This window comes from Lacerta agilis, chromosome 5 (genome assembly GCF_009819535.1).
Source record: "Lacerta agilis isolate rLacAgi1 chromosome 5, rLacAgi1.pri, whole genome shotgun sequence".
Taxonomy (NCBI): Eukaryota; Metazoa; Chordata; class Lepidosauria; order Squamata; family Lacertidae; genus Lacerta; species Lacerta agilis.
The window spans coordinates 75,662,337-75,687,308 of NC_046316.1; the positions used below are offsets into that span (position 1 = coordinate 75,662,337).

The 24,972-nt window shown below is 42.1% G+C and overlaps 1 protein-coding gene across 5 annotated transcripts in view; it reads right to left on the minus strand.

Moving 5' to 3' along the window:
* The window catches only part of VEPH1 (ventricular zone expressed PH domain containing 1), a 117,191-nt gene extending 102,048 nt beyond the window's left edge, over positions 1-15,143 (minus strand). For all 5 annotated transcript variants that reach the window (XR_004426680.1, XM_033150513.1, XM_033150512.1 and 2 more), the window contains exons 1-4: positions 15,083-15,143; positions 10,192-10,442; positions 7,655-7,870; positions 5,034-5,208 (exon numbers count right to left, since the gene is read on the minus strand). Coding sequence is in view for 4 of the 5 variants with exons in the window: in XM_033150513.1 (XP_033006404.1) it covers positions 5,034-5,208; positions 7,655-7,870; positions 10,192-10,329 (529 nt within the window). In the remaining variant the exon portion in view is untranslated. The remainder of the gene's footprint in view (positions 1-5,033; positions 5,209-7,654; positions 7,871-10,191; positions 10,443-15,082) is intronic.
* Between the last annotated feature and the right edge of the window lie 9,829 nt (positions 15,144-24,972).

The following is a 24,972-nucleotide window of genomic DNA, read 5'->3' on the forward strand; positions in this document are numbered from 1 at the left end:
AGAAAAAAAGTTGCTGCCAGAGGGAGGGTAAGTGGATGAGTAGCACTGAGAGACGGTTAGAAGATAGCACACATTATCTGCTGCTAGAACAAGTTGTTACTAAGTCAGTGGGAGGCCTTCTCACCACATGGAACCTCATTCTCAGGGGCACAGAAACAGCTGCCATGAAGAACAATTTAAAATGGCTTCCATATGGCAGCCATACTATGTGCCCTTAAATATATTTCATGAAGAGTTAGTACTGTAAGCATGCAGCTCTAAACTGAGGTATGGATGAAATGTTGTTTCAGCAAGCAAAAGTTAAAACATAATCAAAAGTAGTTTGCGAACATATTCAATAATTATATTGGAATAACAGTCCATTATGCAGAAGCTGTTCTCACTCATAGCAAATAGGTGTCATTCATGATAATCCGAGGACAGATTTTGGCTCAATAACTTTCCTTAAGTAAATATATGCAAACAAATGGCTGGAGCTCTTTTTCTGCAGAGCTAATATGCTGTCTTCTGGATATCCCCTGTTTGTAGATTTTATATTAGTAATGTGAATTTTACAGATGTACCATATAAGAGTATTGAAGTAACGTTTGCTGTTGTTTGTTGTTGTTGTTGTTGTTGCAACTGGTATGTACACCTTAATAAAGCTAGTGCCGTGTCCAATATATTATTTATACTGGAAACCAACCTAGCATTCAGATAATTGTAATTTTCTTGTTTGGAATGGATACAGCTGTACTATATTGTAAATTGATTTTGTACTAACATTATTGAAATTATTTTTTATAAAACTGTACTGTAAATAAAAATCTTTTATCAGACTGGTATTTCTTATAATTTTATTCAAGAGGTCTGAATTGCCAAAGCAAGCACAGCTTTGGAATGGCATCTCTCTTTCCTCTTGTCTTTCTTGTCTACACAATCTATGTACAGTGATGCCTTGGTTCCCAAACGCCTTGGTTCCCAAACGCAGAAAACCTGTTTTTCGAATGCTTATCGGATGTCCGATGCGGTTGTCGGCTATTGTTTCCGGGGCGCCTGCACCTATCAGAAGCTGCGCCTTGGTTTTCAAACATTTCAGAAGTCAAACGGACTTCCAGAATGGATTAAGTTTTGGTGCTTTATTTTTGCTATTTTATTTTTGAGGCTTTTTTGGGTCAATTTGTTATTGTGACTATGTGGAACCCAGTTCAGCTACTGATTGATTGATGGTGTGACTGCGGAAATGGATAAAAGCCCTCCATCCAAACAATGACTATCATCAGTGCAGTTATCATCTACAATACTGTCTTATTTATTTTATAGCGCAGTACACTGATTATTGCTTTCATTTTATGGAACAATGGTCTCGTTAGATAGTAAAATTCATGTTAAATTGCTGTTTTAGGGGTTGTTTTAAAAGTCTGGAACAGATTAATCCGTTTTGCATTACTTTCTATGGGAAAGTGCGCCTTGGTTTTGGAACGCTTTGGCTTTGGAACGAACTTCCAGAACAGATTAAGTTTGAGAACCAAAGTACCACAGTATGCTTCTCTGCATACAGAACAATCTCACATATGAGTTCATGTTCAGGGGCCTGAGAAGTGAGTAATACTCAATGGCCGCTGTCCAAATAAAACTGAGCTAAACTAAGCCAGATGAAATCAAGGCCTGTACTAGATCTTTGGTCATTCCAGCAAAACCTACTCTATGAGAACTGCAAAAGCTACTCCATGGGAACTAGAACAGCTTTTTCCAACCTCATGCTCTGCAGAAGTATTGGACTACAAATCCCATTATCCCTTCCATGCTGGCTGGGGCTGATGGGAGATGTTGTACAAAACATCCAGAGGGCTCGAAGATGGGAATGGCAGGAACAGAAGACAGCATGGATGAGGTCTCTGATTGTCCCATGATAGGGGATTATCCTAAAAGGGAACAAGTAAATGGACTCCAGTGAACTAGCTGGCCAGGAGTAGAATCACTTTAAACTTCTGCACCATCAGAAGGAGAAGCTGTGGTGGTATAGCAGATTAAAGGTAAAGGTAAAGGGACCCCTGACCATTAGGTCCAGTCGTGTCCGACTCTGGGGTTGCGGCACTCATCTCACGTTACTGGCCGTACAGCTTCCAGGTCATGTGGCCAGCATGACTAAGCTGCTTCTGGTGAACCAGAGCAGCGCACGGAAACGCTGTTTACCTTCCCACCGGAGCAGTACCTATTTATCTACTTGCACTTTGACGTGCTTTCGAACTGCTAGGTTGGCAGGAGCAGGGACCGAGCAACGGGAGCTCACCCCCATCACGGGGATTCGAACCGCTGGCCACCTTTGTGTCAACAGGATGCTGCCAGTGCAAGGGGAAAGCCTTGCCACAGTAGTTAATGCGTTGGTTACTTCACAAATAGATCACTGCAATGCGTTCTTTGTGGGGCTTCCCCCACGCTTGATCCAGAAGCTGCAGTTAGTGCAGAATGCTGCAATTGCTGACAGGAATGAATTACATCAGCTCAAGGGCAACAAGGGAACCACTAAGCCCCTTAAAGCCCAGTCCTTTAAACAGCTGTGCTAGCAAAACGCGAAGTTTAATCCCAGTTAACTGCACTAAAGAAACTGAAAAGCTCTTAGGTACTTTTAAAGGAATTTTTTTTAGCTCAGGGTAGAGAATCTGCTTTGCATACAGAAGGTCCTAAATTCAATCCTGGGATAGCTCAGCCAGGAGAGCATGAGACTCTTAATCCCAGGGTGGTGGGTTCAAGCCCCACGTCAGGCAAGAGAATTCCTGCATTGCAGAGGCTTGAACTAGATGACCCTCATGCCCCCTTCCAACTCTACAATTCTGTGATTTCAAGGTACAGCTGGGAGAGACAACCCATCAGCCAAAGTAGGGGAAACTGAACCCAATCTCAACTGTCTGGGTCCCAAACAGCTGGCCAACACTTTCATAGATATAACAGCTCTATGCGCATGCACACACACACAGCTGGAATCTTCCACCTAGCATCCATTTGCATACACAAAAATGCAAACAAGTTAGGAACATGTGCACAGAAGCACATTTTTGCATGCACATAGGCCGTCTATGGATTAGGGTATCTGCTCATTCATGCATATATATTTTTTCAAATTCTCCCACTTTCTTACAAATAATAACAACAGAAGGCAGCCTGCTTGTTTCTTAGTTCCTACGGCATCTTTACGAAACTAAACATTCCTTGCAATTTTATCTTAGATATCCAGAGCAACACCTACTGGTCGAATGATGGAAATGAAAAAAAGAAAGAAAGAAAATAAATGAGATATAAGTTAAATACTACGAAGAACTCTTAACTACATTTAAATTAATGATAGAGTAATTGTACACATAACTTGTAAAAATTGACCCATAGGAAGCAAGGAATGGCATGAAAGTGGGGTAGACACAGGAGTAAACAGCAGCCTAGTTTCTGCACACACACTCAGGGTATGTACACAATACCCTTTATTATTATTATTATTATTATTATTATTATTATTATTATTATTATTATACCACCCTATACCTGGAGGTCTCAGGGCAGTTTACTCTGGCTTCAGCGCATTGCCACCTCTGTTCTTTGAACTCATGTACACTCGACGTTATCCACAATTACGTACAATCCACTGGTTTCTTCTGAAAATGCTGCATTTTGATGCGTTTTCCCTAAGACTAGTTTTACTCTGACTCCAAAATTGTTTGAGTGGTGATTTCCAGGTGTATACAGTGGAACGATTTCCTGGGGTTGACCCAACATGTCTGATGTGGTGGGCTGCAGTGCTTTTTTTTAAAATAGAAAGAAATGTGCCAGGACTCACAGTGAAGTTGTCACAGAAAGTGCCAACCTTTAAACACTGGGGATGGGGGGGGGGGGTAAGGTGCTGGTACTGCATACCCTTGAGTGCCCCCAGAAAAAAGCACTGATGGGATGTGTGTGTGCATACCCCACTTCTCACCCACTGCAATCCTACCAGCGTCTACTCATAAGGACATATTCAATGGGGCTTGCTCCCTGGTAAATGGGTTAGGATTGTGTTCATTTTTTAAAAAAAAAAAGAGGTTGTAATTCTACTCAGCAGAATTACTGTATGCCCAAATTAAAAAAAGAAAAAGAAAATGTTTGCTATTGTTGTCAGGTTTCACCAATTCCACCAGTACATTTATGGGTGCTTTACAGCTACAGAAACCAATCAGGAACCTCTGGAATGCCTGCTTGAATTCTCTTGCAGACGCTCCCTGGTGTGAGATTCTGAGCTATGTAGAAAGTCACTACAGTATCTGTTTCGAGTGGAAGGGATGATTTGCAGCCACGGAGGGGGCCAGACCAGATAACATCTGGAGTTCCTTCCAACTCTTTAATTCTCTGATTCCATAATGCAGCCTTCCATTATGCCCAGGGATTTAGAAGTTGTAGTCCAACACATATGGAAGACACTACATAGTGGAAGGCTGCATGCACATGCACACATAGGCATAGCCAGGGGGGCAGGGGGCAGCTGCCCCCAAATTCAATAAAATTCAATAAAAATACATAGCAAATACATAAAAATAATGAGCTTCTTCCCCCACCCCAACAAAAGGCCTGCCCCCCTTACAAAGATCCTGGCTATCCCCCCCCCCTCTCACACACACGAACACACACACATTACCCATTATGTTACATTACATTACTCACCCTGAAGGGGCCCACACATTGACAGGGAAGTGAGATTTTGTATTTGCTCCAATCTCACATACACTGTCTAACCCACTCCTGAAGTCCAAACTCAATCTGCATCAAGGACTGAGCCAGGAATCTGCACAATTGGGGGGGGGGGCAGTAGGGCCAAGAACATGGCCCCATAATCACATGGAGTTCCCTGAACATGAGTGCATGAACAATGAAATCTAAGGCATGCATTCAGATTGCTGTGTCTGAAACCATCCTGACTGTAAAAGTTTTGATTTTATTTATCTATTTAAAAAACAAAACCACAACATGTATAGAAAACCTTACAGGACCAAATAGGCAAATCAGAGTAGAGCAGTTCTGATATTTCTTACCTTGCAGGACACTTTTTACAATGGTTTCTGTGTGCTCGGCCAGCAGATCTGCTTTGCTAATTGCAGCAAGGGAGAGATAACTCGACATGTTCCTGCACAGTTCTTTGTTACCCCTCTGCAGAAACTTGACTGCGATGGGGACAGCCAATGCCATGATGGGAGGACGGTTATAATTCTGTTGAGGAAAACACAGACACCAAAAAAGCAACATTTATTACAAGTCATTGACTATGGACCTTCTCTAGACATGTTCCTTTTAGCACCACCTTGGGCTTCTCTTGGACTCTCCTTTTAATATTAGCTCTGAAAATTATCACAAGTTTTTACATGCTGTTGTAGAAAAGCAACAATGGTCTATCTATGTAAAAACCGAAAGAACTGTTTTTCAAGACAAAGCTGCAATGTTTTGACCTGAGAGCAGCAGCAGGTGGAGGGGTGGGGTGATGGCACTGCTTGCAAGTGTCACTGCTGCATAGCAGACCAGGGAGGGTCAAGGTGGCAGTGAGGCTGGTGCAGTGCAAACAGACCGGCAGGAGCGCTGGACTGGCTCCGTTGGTTTGCACTGGGCCAACCTCGCTGCTGACTTGTTCCTACTCGCATCAGTATGCAGCAGCAAAGTGAGCAACTGGGGGCCAGGTGAGCACTACCACCCACCCCACTGTCCACTATAGCCCAAAAGGTGTGTCCTGAGATCCCTTACAATGTTTCAGACCATGTGGGACCATCAATCTCAGACCATGCACAGATGCACATAACTTGAGAGCTGGATCCTAGCAATGTGGAAAGCTGCATTATACCAGGTCATACTATTTGCTCAGCTAGACTAGTATTGTCCACTGAGTGGCAGTGGCTCTCCAAGATCTCAGGTGGGTCCCCCCCCCCAAATCACTGGCCATTTGATCCTTTTAACTTGAGATGCAAGGGTAGGCGTGGCGAGCCAATGTTCCAGGGGCCACATGTCAGTGGTGCAAGGGGCCAGAAGCCACAAAAGTGAATGTTACCTTTGTGCCGAAGCCTAGTTCCTGCACACACTCACTCACTCACTCACTCACTCACTCACCCCTCTCTGCCCTCCATACAGGCAAAGAAGAGGCATTATTGGGCATGTTGCAGCCAGGCAAAGCACTCAAGAGTGATGGGAGAAAGTGAGGGATGTGGCCTGAGGAGAATCCTGAGGGCCAGACAGAGAGGACGGATGGGCTGCATTTGGTTTCTAGGCCCAAGGTTCCCCATTCTTGTGATACGATTACACCTGGAAACTTCTGCAGGCCACGTATGTGCTCTACAATGAGTTATGATTTGTTTTGTTTTTGCACCAACACAAAGAGGCAATTGCACTTTGCAATCCCTTTCCCAAGCAACTTGTACCATTCTTAGGCAACTTGTACCATTTCTGGAGTTTCATGCTGAAACGGCAACTGATAGCATTTCTCTCTGTGTCTCTCTCGGGTGTACTTCTTTGTATAAAAATACTGTAATGGGAATCACTAACATAGGAGATTGCAGCCTAAGGAGCATCAAATTCAGTGGGAGGCTTTTGATCACATGCCCCTTGTTTGCGTCTTGATTACAAGTACAACTGATTTCAAGGCAATTAATATACTCCAGGCAACAAGTCCCTTTGTTTTGACAGCGTTACAATAACAAGCGGAGTGGAGACAATGGGGGCTTGTTCTGTTTATTAAAGAGTTGTGTTTCTGGAAATCAACACCTGTCTTGGATCCAGGATAATTTTTTCAACTTCCATTGCATAAAATATTTATTTGGACCTGGTCCTAGAATTCTGAAGCTGAAAGAGACAGAACTGGGCATACAGAGAGTTTTAATTTGCCACCGCACTGATGTGAAACCAGGTCTAGGAGCCCTTTCAATCCCTCTCCAATATCATGTTCTCGACCTTTTGGAGGAAAACAACCAAGAGTCAAAATAGATTAATATGATTTTTAAAGCAAGACAAATCTTTGGGGTTAGTCTGGAATGGCAGCCAGGGTTAGATAGCAAGAAACATTTTAGTGCTGTTGAAAGTTTGCAGTCAGGAATGGCAGGATTAAAACTGAAAAAGGGTGTATTCACATGACCAACTTGGAGCACAGCAAACTTGTTGTTTTTTCCAAGTGTGTTTCACAGCGCTCCCACCACCCACCACCACCCAAGCTGTTCACATCAACATAGTAATTAGTGTCTGATACACATCAATTTGGGTACATACAGGGAGGCATTGCCACACAGAGATGTCTTTACCCTTTGTGAAGTTGTTCGCATTTTGGCTGGAGATGACATAGGAATGGCTTAAGGACTTCATCTGGTGTGAAGCTGGTTTTAAAAACAATGCATCAAACATTCCACAGCAAAATAAAAGGTACATATGCACTGATAAAGCAATGTGATAAGTCACATTCACCACTGAATGCCTGGAGATAACCCAAAAAGTGATCTGGAGCTTCTTTTGAGGGGAGGGATGCTGTGTGAGAGAGGAAGAGTTACCTGAGAAAGTCTGTGACTTTGGGGAGATTCCAAATCAAGTCTAGGGCAGTTCTCCAGTCAACCAAAAGCTGATTGTTTGTGGGGGGGGGAGCATTGATCATTGCCAAGGACAATGTGCTTTGGTATAACACTCTCACCTGCAAAATGCAGCTCATAATATCAGAAGCAATCTTTGCATGTGGTGTATCTTCATCTTTCCCCGAAGGTTTCAGATTGTGCTCTAAGCAAGATTCCCAGAGTGCAACAAGGGCTTTCCCATGTTTCTCTATGGATTCTGTTTCCCTGATGGCCGTTGTGATTCGAGTGATACAGATCTCCACAACTGCCTGGTCGTTGTCATTCGTTTGGTAGTCCTGATTGAGGCAAAACAGTTTGCGATGATTAGGTATGGTACTCAAGTGTCATCAGTATGAACCAAGTAGGTTAAATCTCTCCCATACACCACACCAATCTATAGCTTTAGACAGAACTTTCAATTTTATTTATGTCACTGCTCCACGAACAGATTTTCTCTGGATTGACATTGGTCTGATCTAGCTCTAAAGAGCATGTTTTCTGAGAAGAAGAAGAAGAAGAAGAAGAAGAAGAAGAAGAAGAAGAAGAAGAAGAAGAAGAAGAAGAAGAAGAAGAGTTTGGATTTGATATCCCGCTTTTCACTACCCGAAGGAGTCTCAAAGCGGCTAACATTCTCCTTTCCCTTCTTCCCCCACAACAAACACTCTGTGAGGTGAGTGGGGCTGAGAGACTTCAGAGAAGTGTGACTAGCCCAAGGTCACCCAGCAGCTGCATGTGGAGGAGAGGAGACGCAAACCCGGTTCCCCAGATTACGAGTCTACCGCTCTTAACTACTACACCACACTGGCTCTCAGGGAATGCAGTGTGGCAAAAGCAAAACCACTCTGACCCAAACCTAGAAAGCACAGGACAAATGGGAAGCTGTTTGGACCCTTGCTTTCTCAGTACTGGACATGCAGAAGTGTAGACAAGTCCTATAAATTGGTGACACACTGTGGGTGGTAGCACTTTCCTCCGATCCTACTGCCAATCACTTTGAAGGGATGACCTCATGTGCTGGTGTTGACCTGCACTTATTACCAGCTCCTGTCAGGTTCCTCCCCAATCTTTCTTTCTCTCCCCCCCCCCCATGCCAGGGCCCCCGTGGCAGTATATGCCCTGGGGTAAAATCCTTTAAAAAGCTCAGCTTCGTCAAATTTGGCCCTCTTTGAAAAAAGTTTGTGCACCCCTGCCCTAAGCAGAAAAGGCCTCAAATTCTTATTCCATCCTTTGAAAGGAAAACGTTCTCTATCCTACTCTTTTTATTCATTCCTTTCTGCCCATCTCCATGATTTCTCTTTGGGGGAATGTTGGAGAACAATGACATGTGTAATTTTCTAAGGCTTCATTCATGTGACATCTTAACTGAATTATCTGAATTTGGAAATCATATGATAGCGTGTGTGCTACGAAAAATATTTATCACTGATGCCCTCTAGTGGGAACAAACTTTTAGACTTTTGGTTTCTTAAGGGAAATCTTTTTATGAAATGGTTTTCAAATGTTAAGAACTAAGAGTTGTTGCAATGTAAAGGAGCATGTGCAAAATGGGGGCAAAAATACCTATTTCACCCTTCCCCACCTTGCTAAAAATGGACTTCTTTTCGAGACTGGAGCAAATTTATTGATTATATAAATAAATATAAATACATTTATAAATAATAAATATAAATATAAATATAAATAAATAAACACGGGTGGCGCTGTGGGTTAAACCACAGAGCCTAGGGCTTGCTGATCAGAAGGTCGGCAGTTCAAATCCCCACGATGGGGTAAGCTCCCGTTGCTCGGTCCCAGCTCCTGCCCACCTAGCAGTTCGAAAGCACGTCAAAGTGCAAGTAGATAAATAGGGACCACTCCAACGGGAAGGTAAACTGCGTTTCCGTGCGCTGCTCTGGTTCGCCAGAAGCGGCTTTGTCATTCTGGCCACATGACCCGGAAGCTGTACGCCGGCTCCCTCGGCCAGTAACGCGAGATGAGCGCCGCAACCCCAGAGTCGGCCATGACTTGACCTAATGGTCAGGGGTCCCTTTACATTTAATTAATAACTGTAGAAGTTTGAAGACACTAGCAGGACTGAAATAAATCCTACGTCATGGACTTGATGAAATAATATGAATCTGTGAAATGTAGATTGGAAAATAAAGCCTGTTGTTGGGATGGAGGGAAGTCATAGCTCGACAGAGCAAGGGGAAAGAAGTTGTGTAAAAGAATGTTGAAATTTATTGTTATTTTTGTTTAAAGTGAAAATTTAATTTAAAAAAGGTTTTTTTAAAAAAATAAACTTCTTTTCAGGTGGACATAATTGAGGCTGGCCCATTTTGAAACCCTCACACTACTTTAAAAACCATATTGCTCCTTTCCACCCCTTTCAGGCAGTGGATGACTGGAAATTTATTCTCACAATAATCGTGTAAAGCTCGGTCCCATTTTACCTATGGTAAACTGAGGATGAAATTCTTCATTCACTGTATGTGTGTGTGTGTGTGTGTGTGTGTGTGTGTGTGTGTGTGATTGTACCCTCACATTCTTCAGCTCTTTTGAGATGCTCGTGTTTTCTGATCTATTATTACACATTCCATCTCACACTCAAAGAAGGGGCATTAAATGTATTACTTACTGGAGACGAACTAATAGTTTTTATTTGCTCGAGAGCTTCTGACAGACATCCTTCTATTTCAGAATCGTCTAAGGAGAAGAGGTCCCCTGCACGGGAAAGATCCTTTTGTCCCAAAACAAGTCCAAAGAGATGGTGCATAGTTGATTGTTCGGCCAGAAATGCTTCAGTCAATAATCCATCATCAAGAACGTGTCCCTCTCCTACACATAGAATTCTTTTTCACATATTTTTTGGAACTCTTCTGCCATAATCTGAGGAGAAGAAATAGATTAACAAGAATGCTTGGCTCTCTAATTTTTTTTTTTTAAAGAAATAATAATGGGCATAACCACAAAGACACCAGTACTATATTAATTTTTAATATAGTTATACAGTATTTAATATTTAATACAGTACTATATTTAATTTTTAAGCATTTCAATGAAGAAGTGAAATGCACTCAACTATATATGGTAACTTATTAAAAACAATTAAATACATTTAAATAAATTAAAAACAATTTATTGGTCTTTTTTTCTTTTTTCTTTTTAAAAAAGCAGAATCTGTTTTTTATTCATGTGATGAGCTGCCTTGGGTCCTGCACTGGAAGAAAGGCAGGATATAAAATAAATACATATTCCCCACCCATCTAAACAGGTTACGAAATTAGATGCGTTTTGGCAAAGATGAACAACGGAAAAGCAAGATCTGTCCCAAGCTTTATTGATTTGACTATTTCAACAGGAATTATATGCTGATGATGGAAGCATTAGAGAAAATATATAGAGCATTAAAGAACAAAGAAGATGCCAATGGTGAGGAAATATACTAGTGAATGGTAAGACAACAGAAATACTCCTTTGACCCTAAAAGGCAAAAACACATGTGCTTTTCAGAAACATTTGCCGCAAATATTTTCTGTGTGTTATTAAGCTCCCTCCCACCCTGCCTCCAGTAAGAAGGGCTGGAAACTTACTTAAAATGAAAAGTAATATGTTGGGGAATGGAGAGGGGGGACATATTCTATGCTATGCAAAGTGATCACAAGTAGACCTTTAATTTGTCAGGCTGAGTTGGTTTTCGTGAGAAAGCGCATTTCATCTGCTGTCCCTGCCCTTGTCAAATTTGCTGCTATCCGCATATCCTCAATTTGTGACTGCTATGTTGTGATTTTTGCATTGTTGTAATATTCTTATTTTGAAGTTTTAACTGATGCAAGCCGCTTTGTGCAACGCATATCTATTAGAAAGGTGGCGGACAAATCAACTATATAGACTCCTTATGCTTTAAATTGATAACCCCCTATTCAATGGGTTCATGCATGAGTTCTGTTGTACAATGGAACCCGCATACACAAGAACCAGAGGAAGGGGCGATTGCTCAATCGCCGAGCAGATGTTTTGCACTGGGGGTCACAGGTTCGCTATCCAGCATCTCAACTTAAATGGAACCCTGGCAGAAGGGCTGGGAAAGACTACGGAAGGCCAATACAAGTCAGAAAGACCAGGCTTTTGATTCCTTATAGTATTATCTCTTCATACATTTCAATGGAATTTTTTTTTTTGAATTCCCATTATTTTGGGCTGGAACCATGTGTTAGCATCTAACTGCAAGGCTTTTGAGCCAACGTCCCCATGTATTTTGATAGAACAGAGCAGAATGGAGCATTTTCCTTTCATTGGTGAATGCACTCACCTCCGTTGGCATTTATTTGTCCTCCCTTTAGTTTGTTCCATGAGGCATGTGTGTGCTCACAGGAACTAAGCAGGGCCAAGCTGCATCCAGCCGCACAGTGGGGAGCCCGGCCAGCCAACGCAGTCGATGCTGCCCTGCTTTGAGAGGCGCACTCACGGCACCCTGCAAGCCCAGCATCGCTTTGCGAGACTCACAAAAACGGAGCAGGGCTGGCAGGGCGCATTCTTCCTCAAGCCGCCCTCCAGCTAGGGGGGCAGGTGAGAAGGACACAACAGCTCATGGCACCCTGCGAGCACAGCACTGCTTTGTGCCCTGCCCTGTTGCATCCTTCTCACCTGCCCCTCAGGCTGCAGGGCGCCGTGAGAAACACAACAGCTCACGACGCGGCAGGGTGTTGAGAGGAATGTGGCCCCCCCTGCACCCCCATGCTACGCCTCTGCCATGACAGGACATGTTGTTGGACCTATTTATCCAGACTTTCTCTGCAGATGCACACAGCAGGAACCCACAATGGACCCTCCTAGCTACTCTTTGGATGCAGAGACTGCATCTTGCACCCCCAATCTAATCCTTGTATTTTGCAGCTAAATCATGCCCTTTCATTTGGGCAGGGGCACCTTACTTGCCAGCAACAGCAACAGCCAAGTAGTAGGGTCACACACACACACACACACACACACACACACACACACACACATCACTGATGGCTGTGCAATTATAGCAACTGTACAGGCCATGGTGCAAACAACAACCTCCTGTAAAAACTCACTTAGCCAGGTCTGTGCAACATGTATAGCACATTTTTTTTAAAGAAAACAAATGTCAAGGGTAGCCACAGAAACCTGCAGGATCTGGGTTCAGTCAACTTGTCAACTGCTAGCAATCTTTCATCATGAGGATATTTTAAATAAATACAACAGGACTTAGAAAAGAAGAAGCCTCAATATTTTGCATTCAGCAAAAAACCCATACACACACACACACACACACACATATAAATATATATATATATGAGAGAACCTATTGGTTTTTGCTTTTCCTGGCTTCATACCTGAAATAAGAACAGATGGTGTGCCATTAGGCTTCCGGCAACTGGATCTCTTCAGTGTATAATTAGAATTAGAGGCAAATGTAACTCTTTTCAGCAGAGTTTTGCTATAAACAAATAGCTGGTTTATACATCATGGCAAGGTTTGCACACGACTGCCATGGGAGTATACAGTAGCCTAAAGTACAGTAGCCTGAGGGGAGCATCGGTTCACACAAACACCTTAACCATATGAGCACAGCACAAAAGCGATCTGACAGCCGCCCCACAAACTTCCAGAATGAGTTCAGAGCTACTCCTGAGCTCTCAGCTGTGATGTATGAAGACGGGCCAGTGTAGCATAGTGGTTAGATTGTTGGATTAGGATGTGGGAGAGCAGGGTTTAAATCCCCACTGAGCCATGAAACTCACTGGATGCCCTTGGGCCAATCACAGTATCTCAAACTAATTTACGGTACCTCCCAGGGTGGTTGTTGTTATGCACTGAAGTTCTCACCCTAGGCCACTAGGGGTGTGTGTATATAGTTCATTCTGCTGCAGTTCTCACTCAGGTCCGCACATGCAAATGAGGGATTGTAAGTGACGTTCAGGGATTGGGTAACTACAGAAAGTTGTTACTGTTGCTTGTAGCTGAGTTCTATATAAGCAGGCTGCTGAGCCCTTCAGTTCAGCTCTGTTCCAGCCTGAGAATAAACAGAGCTGCTTGGAGAATCACTGTGTCGTCTGCTATGTCCACCCACTATTTAATAGTTGTGAAGATAATAAACAAGGAGAGAACCACAGGTGCCACCTTGAGCTCCTTGGAGGATAGGTGCGATATATTGTAATGATAGATATAAACATGAATTCAGCACATCTCAGAACTCGTGTTGTCAATGTTAGCACATTGTACACTGGACACACAGACACCCAACAGTGCCTGTGGTATAAAGTCAGGCTTACAATCCCACTTACAATTTGCAAAAGTCTGCGGCTGTCTGCCTTAGTAGAGTATACAGATAACCACTCCAAGGCACAAGCGATGGTACTCTCTAATTTTTGAATTTGGCATGTGCCCGCTAATGAACTGATGGACCTAATAAAAATAAAAATAATCTCATGTCACTAATCTCATGGGCTAATTGACACCCAAAGCAAAAAAGCAAGTTTGCATGTTCACCCTTGTGATTGTTATTCTCTCTGAGTGGCACCCTTACTACAGGGCTATGTGAATATCCTAAATGCAATCCAACTTCTTACTTCACTGTGACACTTCTCTTTACCCTGCTAAAGAAAAGCAGCCCCTTTTCAGTTCTTGGCAACACTACACGTGGAAGTATAAGCTAAACTTTCAAAATGCTACCTTGCTTTGCACACTCACTTCCCTGTCCATTGCAATCCAGTCTTGTGCATATACTGACATATATATTTTTTAAAAATACTGTAGGCCACATTATGGAATGGAAGCCGGTTTCCCATTTATATAATTCCGCTAGGCATGCAGTAGGAAGAGGTCACCTCCAGCACACATTTCACTGTCAGTACCTTTCAGTCCTGGTACAAAATGTAGTCACAGCGGCTCTAAGCTCAAAAAGCGCACAGTGTCTTTTCCTGACTCTTCCTGCGAAAAACATTCAAATCGTATCTCACCTAAAATGTCAGTTTGACCTTTAACTGCAAAGCTGGAAGAGTAAAACAGTTTGTACTGAACCACCTCCTTCCATTAGTCCCAGTGACACTGATTTAATACCACTCATGTCAATACAATTAAAAAAATATTGTGTAGAACACAATAAAGTATAGTGGCAGGAAATGCCTCTGTAAAAACATCCAGTTTGTGTATTATTTTTCCTGCCATAAAATGGACATCTGTCATCTTTTCCTCTTGCCCTTTTAAAAACTAATATTACAGAGTTATCCATAAATGAGTATACATCTTGGTAGTTAACAAACGCAGCCTAGCAATAAAACACGAGGCAGGGGGTAAATCAAAACCGCACTGACAACAAGTCAGGTTCTCTGCCTGATTCAGTAGCCTAAATGATAGATAGACTACTTGAAATCAACAAAAGTACTGTGGTATGAGAAAACAGGTTCAAAATAGAGGTGCTTTTTGCAGCATTTCTGATTTTACTTTTGAAAGGAACCCTTTTAGAAAGGAAGCATATACAATGGAAGCCAATGCTTTACCTGAACATGACTCCAGAACAGCATCCACAGGTAGGGCTTTTTGGTTTCTCTCTCTCTCTCTCTCTCTCTCTCTCTCTCTCTCTCTCTCTCTCTCTCTCTCTCGCAGCGGCAAAGTTGCGTATTTTGAGAATCAGGGTTGATGTGCACCTTTGCCTGTTTGTTGCAACAGTCCAGCATCCAAGGGCACAACAAGTGGAAAGTGATGGAATCTACTGTTAACGCAGTGAACCTGAAGCTGTTAATTACAGGGCCACGAATAAAGAATTTGAGGAATGCAGCCTAAAGCAGCCTTAAAAAGTTACCAAGGGCTTCGTCAGGTGACCAGAAAGGACCTAAAAGCACAGCAGCCTTAACTGTGAATGAAAGCCTCTATTATTGGGACAAAAGGCGAAAAAGCCTGTTCGACTTGAGTGCCTGTCGTTTCAAGTGGATAAAAGAGAGCTCTCTGTTGGTGGAAAACTATCCTCTCCTGGGAAGAGACCCCAGTGGGCTTGCAATATTTTTTGTTCTTTGAAAGAGAGCAAATGAATGAAACTTCTATGGAGAAGCCATTATTTCTCCAAAGAATAAAACAGCTCATGAATGCAAAAAGGGCCTGAAGGAGCCGCCTGCAGCCCTCTTGGGTCAGTTTATAATATGTAATACCCCCAACCCCAACATATTTGTGCACTTGAACATGAACATGTCATAGCAATGCAACTCAGGAAGCCTCTACACAAAGAGAGAGTTCAATTGGTTTGTCATTTCCTCGAAACCAGGGAATCTTGGGAACTGTAGTTCTGTGCAGATTTTAACAAGAGAATTGTATCAGTGCCCTCAGTTCTCAGGACTGGGGTAGCCATAGCAACAGAGCTCTTTTGAAGCCAATATAACAATACTGTATAACAAAGCTGGCTGCAGTATCAACAGCGGGGGGACGGGAGGACGGGGACGGGACGCTTTTTTTGGGGGAAAAAATCATAATGTGTAATACAGCCCCAGTATTACAATTCCTGAATGCATTTCAACCTCTCGTTTCTTTATACATTTCAGGAATAAACACAAGATGGAAGTGAAATGAAGCGTCAGCAACCGCTGTCAAAATCGGTGTTTCTCATCTTGACCCACCATCATTTTCATAGAATCATATAATCATAGAGTTGGAAGAGTCCACAAGTGCCATCCAGTCCAACCCCCTGCCAAGCAGGAAACACCACCAAAGCATTCCTGACAGATGGCTGTCAAGCCTCTGCTTAAAGACCTCCAAAGAAGGAGACTCCACCACACTCCTTGGCAGCAAATTCCACTGCCGAACAGCTCTCATTGTCAGGAAGTTCTTCCTAATGTTTAGGTGGAATCTTCTTCCTTGTAGTTTGAATCCATTGCCCCGTGTCCAAGGATAGGGAACCAGCGGCTATCCAGATGTTGTTCAACTCCCACCAACCCCAGCCAGCATGGCCAACGTTCAGGGATGATGGGAATTATAATCCAACAACACCTGGAGGGTCACAGATTTCCCAGCCCAATAGGAGGCTGGTGAGTGGGATCCATAGTTTTTCATTATCATATTACAGTGAGGTGCAGCCCTTACCACAAAATAGTGTTTCTTTAAGAACATGGAAAGCTGCCTTAGTCGACCACTGATCCATCCAGCCTGGTACTGTCTGCTCTGACTGACAACGGTTTTCTTGGGTCTCGGGCAGTGTGCCTTTCTTCATCTTTTCAGTTACAGGTAGGTAGCCGTGTTGGTCTGCCATAGTTGAAACAAAATAAAATAATAATAAAAAAATTCCTTCCAGTAGCACCTTAAAGTCCAACTAAGTTTGTTCTTGGTATGAGCTCTCATGTGCATGCACACTTCTTCAGATACACTGAAATAGAAGTCACCAGATCCTATATACAGTGAGAAGGTGGGGAGGGGTATTACTCAGAAGGGTGGTGGGAATGGATCATTGGCTGATAGGAGAGGTAAACCTGTTGACGACTGTTAACAACTGCAATTGGCCTTGCAGGAAAAAGCAAGGGGAGAGATTGCTAAAAAGCTTTGTCATGTATAATGAGATAAGAATCCAATGTCTCTATTCAGACCAGGTGTCTCCATGGTTTTAAGTTTGGTGATAAGTTGCAATTCAGCAACAGGTTTACCTCTCCTATCAGCCAATGACCCATTCCCACCACCCCACCCTCTCACTATATGTAGGACCTGGAGACTTCTATTTCAGTGTATATGAATAAGAGTGCATGCACACGAAAGCTCAAACTTAGTTGGTCTTTAAGGTGCTACTGGAAGGAATTTTTTATTTTTTATTTTGTTCCATCTTTTCAACTAGAGATGCCCAGGACTGAATCTGGGACCTTTGCATGTGCTCTACTGCTAAGCCCTGGTTCTTCCCTGAAGGAGTTTTTTTTGGGGGGGGAATTCATCCCAGATGTATTTTGCAATGTGTTTATTAGGTATATATGACACAATATAAGGTGTGGTGCCTGCCTCTGGGGCCTATATAAGCCTTGCATCATTTACCTCTTATCACTAGAGCCTGAATAGAACTAGATTAAGTGATTTATAGCACAAAGCAAACTTGCCGGCTTACATTTTTTGCCCCCTTTGCTTTAAGGAAACAGGAACAATTCTAAGAAAAAAGCATTTGGCTCAAGCAGTCATTTAAGGAAGTTATAAATGAGACTTGCCCTTTTAGGTGTAACATGTTTCAGTCAAAGGTTTTTTCCTCAAACTTTGTTTTTTCCCTCCTAATATTTTCTTCCAGAAAAATAAAACCTTCCTCATGCTAACTGAACAAGAGAATAATTGTTACATGTTTTGAAGGCAACTTCGACATATTTGAAATTTATCACTTGTCCTCCCTGCTCTCCTTGATTTTCTTCACGTTAAGCAGCAAACATTCACTTCCTTCAACCTTTCATTTTATGTCTTGCTTTTTCAACCTTCTGCAAAAAAAGATCTTACTGTTCAGGTACTTACATATGGGAGAAGAGGGTACACTATTTTGGATAAACTGATCCCAAGTTGTTTAGGGCTTTAAAGATTAAAACCGGTACTTTAAATTAGGCCCACAAATGGATGGGGAGCCAGGGCAGCTGACAAGGACAGACATAAATGGTCAAAGGGACCAGTCCCACTTAATAATCTTGCAGTATTAGTCTGAGCTAACTGTTCCAGACTATCTTTAAAGGCAGCCCCATCCACCGCGCATTACATTAGTCTAAACAGGAGGTTACCAGAGCATGGGCTAATTGTGGCCCAGGCTCTCTCCTTCCACCTTAGATCACTGCTGGTATATGAGCTGAGGCAAACTGTGCAGAGGTTTTAACAACACTCATTTAAAACTAGCTTTTACATTCTGCTAGTTTATGTCCATGCCTTTAAAAGTAACATAGTGACAATATTTTGCAGGGAATATTTCGCCCAAAAATGGTGGGATTACCTAAATTGACTGTGGGGAAAGTAGCTTCCAGACAGTGGGATGAAACCCAACACAACAATGTCTCACCTGATGGCCTGTTTGCTCTGATGCTGAAAACAGATGTGTGAATCTACTTTCTGCACAATTTAGTAATCACAAATTCTCTAACCCAACCTTAAATATGAAATGCAACCCAGACCTGACATCGTTCAACTTAAACGCCATGTTTGCATTCAGGGGCGTAGCAAGGGGGGCCGTAGGGGGCGGTTCTCCCCAGTTTCCATAATGGAAGGGGTGACAAATTATCAAGGAACAATTACTGCCCTACTAAGGCGGTTCATAAAAAAAACTTTTTTTTTTAAATGCCTGCTCCAAAGGTCTTACCTTACTATACTAGGGATTATATAGCTAAATATGAAATTATATAGCTATATATGAAATTTCATGCATATCGGTTAATATCTTGACCCTCCTCAAACCAAAATAGCTGTTTATTTGGCTGTTTTCCTATGTCGTAAAGGCTGAAATTATTATTACTTATGATTCCTTTGTAAGAAAATATGAAATAACGTAAAACCATTTTTGTGGTGGGGGGGGGGATCAATGGGGGGGTTGACAAGAAATTTTCCGCACCGGGTACCACCTGACCTTCCTACGCCTCTGTATTGATTTTAATGAAATGATGCAGGCATTCTGGCTAGCAAGGTTTATGCTTAAAGCTAGTTTAGAATCAATGAAATTAGACCGGTTTCAATCCAAAACCTTCATCAGACACGTGGCAAGTGTTCATTTTCTCATTCTGGATAATATTAAAGTCCTGTCAGGGGGAAAGGTGGGGTATAAATAAATAACTATATAATAATAGTAATAATAAAAAATTTCCTCTTGCCTATCTTTGGTCTTAACATGTTTGTCGTCCTTTGCATCCTTCCAGAGCAACATACCGGTAAGTTGTTTTATTTTTATTGTTGTAGAATTCATAGAATCTCCCAGGCTACTTTTCAACAACATTCACAAATATATTTCCAGTGAAAGGAAAGGATTAACAATATCTCGAAAGAGAGCATCTTACTTCCACAAAGCATGTATGGTCTACTGCAGTTCCCATGGGATCAGACACATACATTGAGACACTTCCTACAAAACAGGCATTGTTTCTTACATGTCTCTCAGTTTCCTTCTGTCACGACGGGTTCCTGCCCTTCATTTTGACTAACCAGGCCATAGACAGCACGCAAACTCACATAAGCAAATAAAGATGCCAGCTGCAACCAAAGTATTCAGGGAAGTTATTCAGTCCAAGTTCTGCATATGTTTTATACTTGTAAATTCAGGTCTAAGTTCTTTATACTGGAAACAAAATAGAAAATTCTTTCCAGTAGCACCTTAGAGACCAACTGAGTTTGTTCTTGGTATGAGCTTTCGTGTGCATGCACACTTCTTCAGATACTGCTTATAGTTAATGAAGCCGTAATAAAATAATTCTTTATACTGCTTATAGTTAATGAAGCCGTGCCAAGAATAGGTGTTCATCTATACACACACTGTCATTTTCAGCTACAAATTTCCATGGAATTCACATTACTAACTTACCATACTGAAAGGGGGAGATTTATTACAGGGGAAAAGTTATTATAAAGATGGTTTTCTTATAGTAGAGTCTAATTTGGGGATATATACATGTCTTTCATTGTCATTAGAGCTTATGTTCCTGTAGATGGGCAAAAGCCAAAGATCCACAGTGGCAGAGTACTGTATTTTTCACTCCATAGGGCACACCGGACCATAGGGCACACCTTGTTTTTAGAGGAGGAAACAAGAAAAAAAAAACATTTTTCTGGTTTTCCTCCTCTAAAAGCCCTGTTTTTTTGAGGATCAGCTAAAAGTTTTGCAGCTTTTTTTGCAAAGGGGAAAGCCCTGTTTTTTGGAGGATCAGCTAAAAGTTTTGCAGCTTTTTTTTGAAAAGGGAAAGGCCCTGTTTTTTTGAGGATCAGCTAAAAGTTTTGCAGCTTTCTTTGCAAAGGGAAAAGCCCTGATTTTTTGAGGATCAGCTAAACGTTTTGCAGCTTTTTTGAAAAGGGGGAAAAGCAAAGCTCCTTTTGCAAAGGGGGAAAAGCAAAGAGCAAAAGCCCCGTTTTTATGGGGTTCAACTCACATTTCTGCAGCTTCTAAAGGAAAGGGAGCCTTTTCTACAGTTTCCAGACAGATAATCTAATCAGCCAGTCACATATCGCTGGGGAAACAAACAACCTCCCACTGCAGCACATTCAACAATGGAGGACTGGGCAAGAGGGCAGGGCTGAAAGGGAGCAGGGACTCTTATGTCTCTCCCGATCTCTTGCTGATCAGCTGCTGAGCTGGTCCTTTCAACACCCCCTTTTCTCTTTTTAAAATAAAAAGCATGATCCTCTTTTGGCCCCTGGGCAATTCAGCTCCAGGGACCACCATTTGCTCCATAAGATGCACAGATATTTCCCCTTACTTTTTAGGAGGAAAAAGTGTGTCTTATGGAGCGAAAAATACGGTATGTGTTTTGCAAGTCTGAGGTTCCAGGTTCAGTTCCTGGCATCTCCAGGTAGAACAACTGGGAATGTCCCACCTGAAACCCTGGAGAGCTGCTGCCAGTCATTGCAGACAAGCTGAGATACACCAGCCTTTCTCAACCTTGGGTACCCAGATGTTGTTGGACTATGAATCCCATCATCCCTGACCACTGCTCCTGCTAGCTAGAGATGATGGGAATTGTAGTCCAACAAATCTGGGGACTCAAGGTTAAGAAAGGCTGGGCTAGATGGACCAGAAGCCTGACTTATTACCGGTATATAATATTCTAGACCCGTTTAGGAGCCACCTCTGCTGCAGCGCTGGTAGGAAAAGAAAAGTTGGAAATCTACAATATGCAAGAGTCTCTTTAAATCTCAGCGTACATTTTAGCACACTTCTGGTGTGGCCAACTTGAAAGGCTGCCTTCTCCCATATGAACCTGTCCAAACATTGCAGTCATTCAGAATGCCTTGTTTTGCATCCTGTTATGTTCAGAGGCTCATCTGGCTGCTGGGGTGCAAGACAGGATTGTGTAGTTTGTTGTGCTCACAACTCCCAGGCAGCCAGATGGACCCCTTTCTTCATGGTGGACCACACACACACCTTTGCTTCACCAGATCTCTGCTAGTCTGGGGTTTTATTCTTCTCCTGTGAAATCTTTTGATAGCTTTAATTTTAGGGGATTTTAAAAATTGGTGACTGTATTTTTAATCTTATTTCTGTTTTTAATGATGTTTTAAACTTTTTGATGATTAAAAGATGCCCTGAAGGTCAATCTGGGCAGAAAACTGGTGTAAAAATATTTAAATACAATAAATAAGATTTTTTTTTAAAAAAAAAAAATGTTTTCCAAAATACTGGTGTCCAGTATCAGGGATGGGCAGAACAGGTGGAACCCAACAGGTCTGAGGCACAGCGTAGAAAAATATAGACTTTACCTCCTCTCCAGACACCAGTATGGGTGACATGATAAAATACAGTTTTACTGGTTGGGCCACTAACATATTTCCTGGTTGGTAGGCCTACCTGTATCCAAATTACCCAGCGCCAGTTTCTGGTGATGCCTCATAGTTTGACTTCAGAGGAATAGAAGGACTGGCCTAGTCCAGTGAAAGCCTCCAGTTCTACTTTCCAGTTTTTGAACCCTAATCAATTATACAAAGAAGAAACAAATCAATCAGATGTAGTAGATGCTTAGGGAGCAATCCTAAATATGGAAGCCAGCATAAATTATGACGGTTTAAATTAAGATGGCACAAAGTATGCTAGATCCAAACTCTGTTCAGGGGCACGGCTACTACTGGCTGAGCTGGCCAAAATCCCAGCAGAGGCTTTTTACTGGATTAATTTATGCCACATCATGTGACAATGCTGGAGAAACTTAGAATCCAGCCTAAAACTTCCTCCTGTCCCACTCCACAACACCCCCAGAATGCCCACCTTTCAGCACTTACAGTATATCAGCTTAAGAAACACCAGGCTTGGTTCAGCCAGCTGTGTCGCAGCTGAGCCAGGCTGGGAAGTAGATATGCTCAGCTGGAGATCTGCTAGACCCTAACCTGGGGGATATAGCTTTAGGATTGCCTTTAGTCTGTATAATACTTAGCATGAGGATGTAGTCTTCCTTCCTTGACAAAAGGAGGTCATAAAATCCGCTCCACTTTGTTAAATTAAAATAAACCTACATTTTTAAGGCTATGAATATATTATATATTTGTGAGGTGATTCTTCAGCCAGAATCAGAAGCAAACCCTGCCCCCTTTTAACCATTAGATTAGAAACATGACCAACACCTGGGATCAGGTACAGGCAATACGTCCTTCTGAATTTAGTAGACCAACATATAGGTAAATGCCCATAATCAGGTTATTACTGTGGTACCTTGAGTTACAAATGCTTCAGGTTACAAACTCCACTAACCTGGAAGAGTTACCTTGAGTTGAGAACTTTGCCCCAGGATGAGAATGGAAACTGTGTGCCGGCAGCGCGGCGGCAGCAAGAAACCCCATTAGCGAAAGCACACCTCTAGTTAAGAACAGTTTCAGGTTATGAATGGACCTCCGGAATGAATTAAGTTCATAACTAGAGGTACAACTGTATTGCCTGAAATGCTGGAACAAATGTAGCTAACATTTGCTACAGTATTTGAGCCCCTCGTGTATCCTTCTCAGCTATTTAGTAACAACTGAGCAACAACAATACATTTGCAGAAGATGAAGGAATAGCACAATCTACTTTGCAATACTTCTGCATTGAATATTCATAGAATCATAGAATCATAGAGTTGGAAGAGACCACAAGGGCCATCCAGTCCAACCCCCTGCCAAGCAGGAAACACCATCAAAGCATTCCTGACAGATGGCTGTCAAGCCTCCGCTTAAAGACCTCCAAAGAAGGAGACTCCACCACACTCCTTGGCAGCAAATTCCACTGTCCAACAGCTCTTACTGTCAGGAAGTTCCAGGAAGTTCTTCCTAATGTTTAGGTGGAATCTTCTTTCTTGTAGTTTGAATCCATTCCCCCATGTCCGCTTCTCTGGAGCAGCAGAAAACAACCTTTCACCCTCCTCTATATGACATCCTTTGATATATTTGAACATGGCTATCATATCACCCCTTAACCTTCTCTTCTCCAGGCTAAACATACCCAGCTCCCTAAGCCGTTCCTCATAAGGCATCATTTCCAGGCCTTTGACAATTTTGGTTGCCCTCCTCTGGACACGTTCCAGCTTGTCAGTATCCTTCTTGAACTGTGGTGCCCAGAACTGGACACAGTATTCCAGGTGAGGTCTGACCAGAGCGGAATACAGTGGTACTATTACTTCCCTTGATCTAGATGCTATACTCCTATTGATGCAGCCCAGAATTGCATTGGCTTTTTTAGCTGCTGCATCACACAATCCCAAATTAATGTTTCTATAAAGAGTTGAAGGTTAAGAGGTGCAGGGTTGACAAAACGTAAGTAAATGAGGATATAACCCTAGAAACACTTACCTGGGAGTAAGCCCCACTGAATTTAAGGGGCTTAATTCATGCTGGATTGTGCTGTTATTATGCAGTCTTGTATTCACTGACCTGGAAGTGTGGATGGGGAGAAATTCGATTCAGTTTACCGTACATTTAAAGGTGAACCAACCTAATTCATACATTCCTAAACAAATTCGTAATCCAAAATACAGTCATCCTTTGAAATTCACACCTCCAAATTTTGCAGTGCAGTTCCCCAGCCAAGTAATATGCACCAAGATACACATACTAGGGTAAAGTGTTCATAAAAAAAAATATATTAGTGAAAAATAATATACAAAAATGCATTATATTGAGGGGAAATTCTTATGCAAAAAACATTATATTGGGCAAAATTGCATACAAAAATGCATATCCTATGGAAAATTTGCACTATAATTCTGCTTACCTTTCATAAGAACTTTAAAAAATTGCAAGCTGATATCAAAATATGGAGAAATGAACTTAAAATTGGAAAAATGAGAAACCAAAATACAATTCCACATACAATCTGGGAGTAAGCCCCTTTGAACACAGTGAAACTTACCTCTGAGTAAACATGCATAACATGTTGTTGTTAGTTATTATTTATTTTCATAATATTTAGTGTATTAGTACTTAGGTGAGCCAAAACAGTTCTAGGCACATTACAAACATATTGCAAAACTTGGTTTTGGTTTAAACTGGAGACAGACAGAATGAAGCATCCCAGAAAAGCCTAACTTAGAAAAAGCTCAATTCAAAATATCACAATCAGTTGACTGGGACCCCCAGAATCCATTAAGTGCAACTGCATTGCGTTTGCTCAATGCTCTTGGGGTCTGCCTCAGTGAATGGCAACAAGATATCTATTAAAGGAACTCTGCAATGAAACAATGATATTTTTGTTCTCCTAAATCGAACTTGCCCCCAATCAAGGCTGCCACAATACAGCATTTTG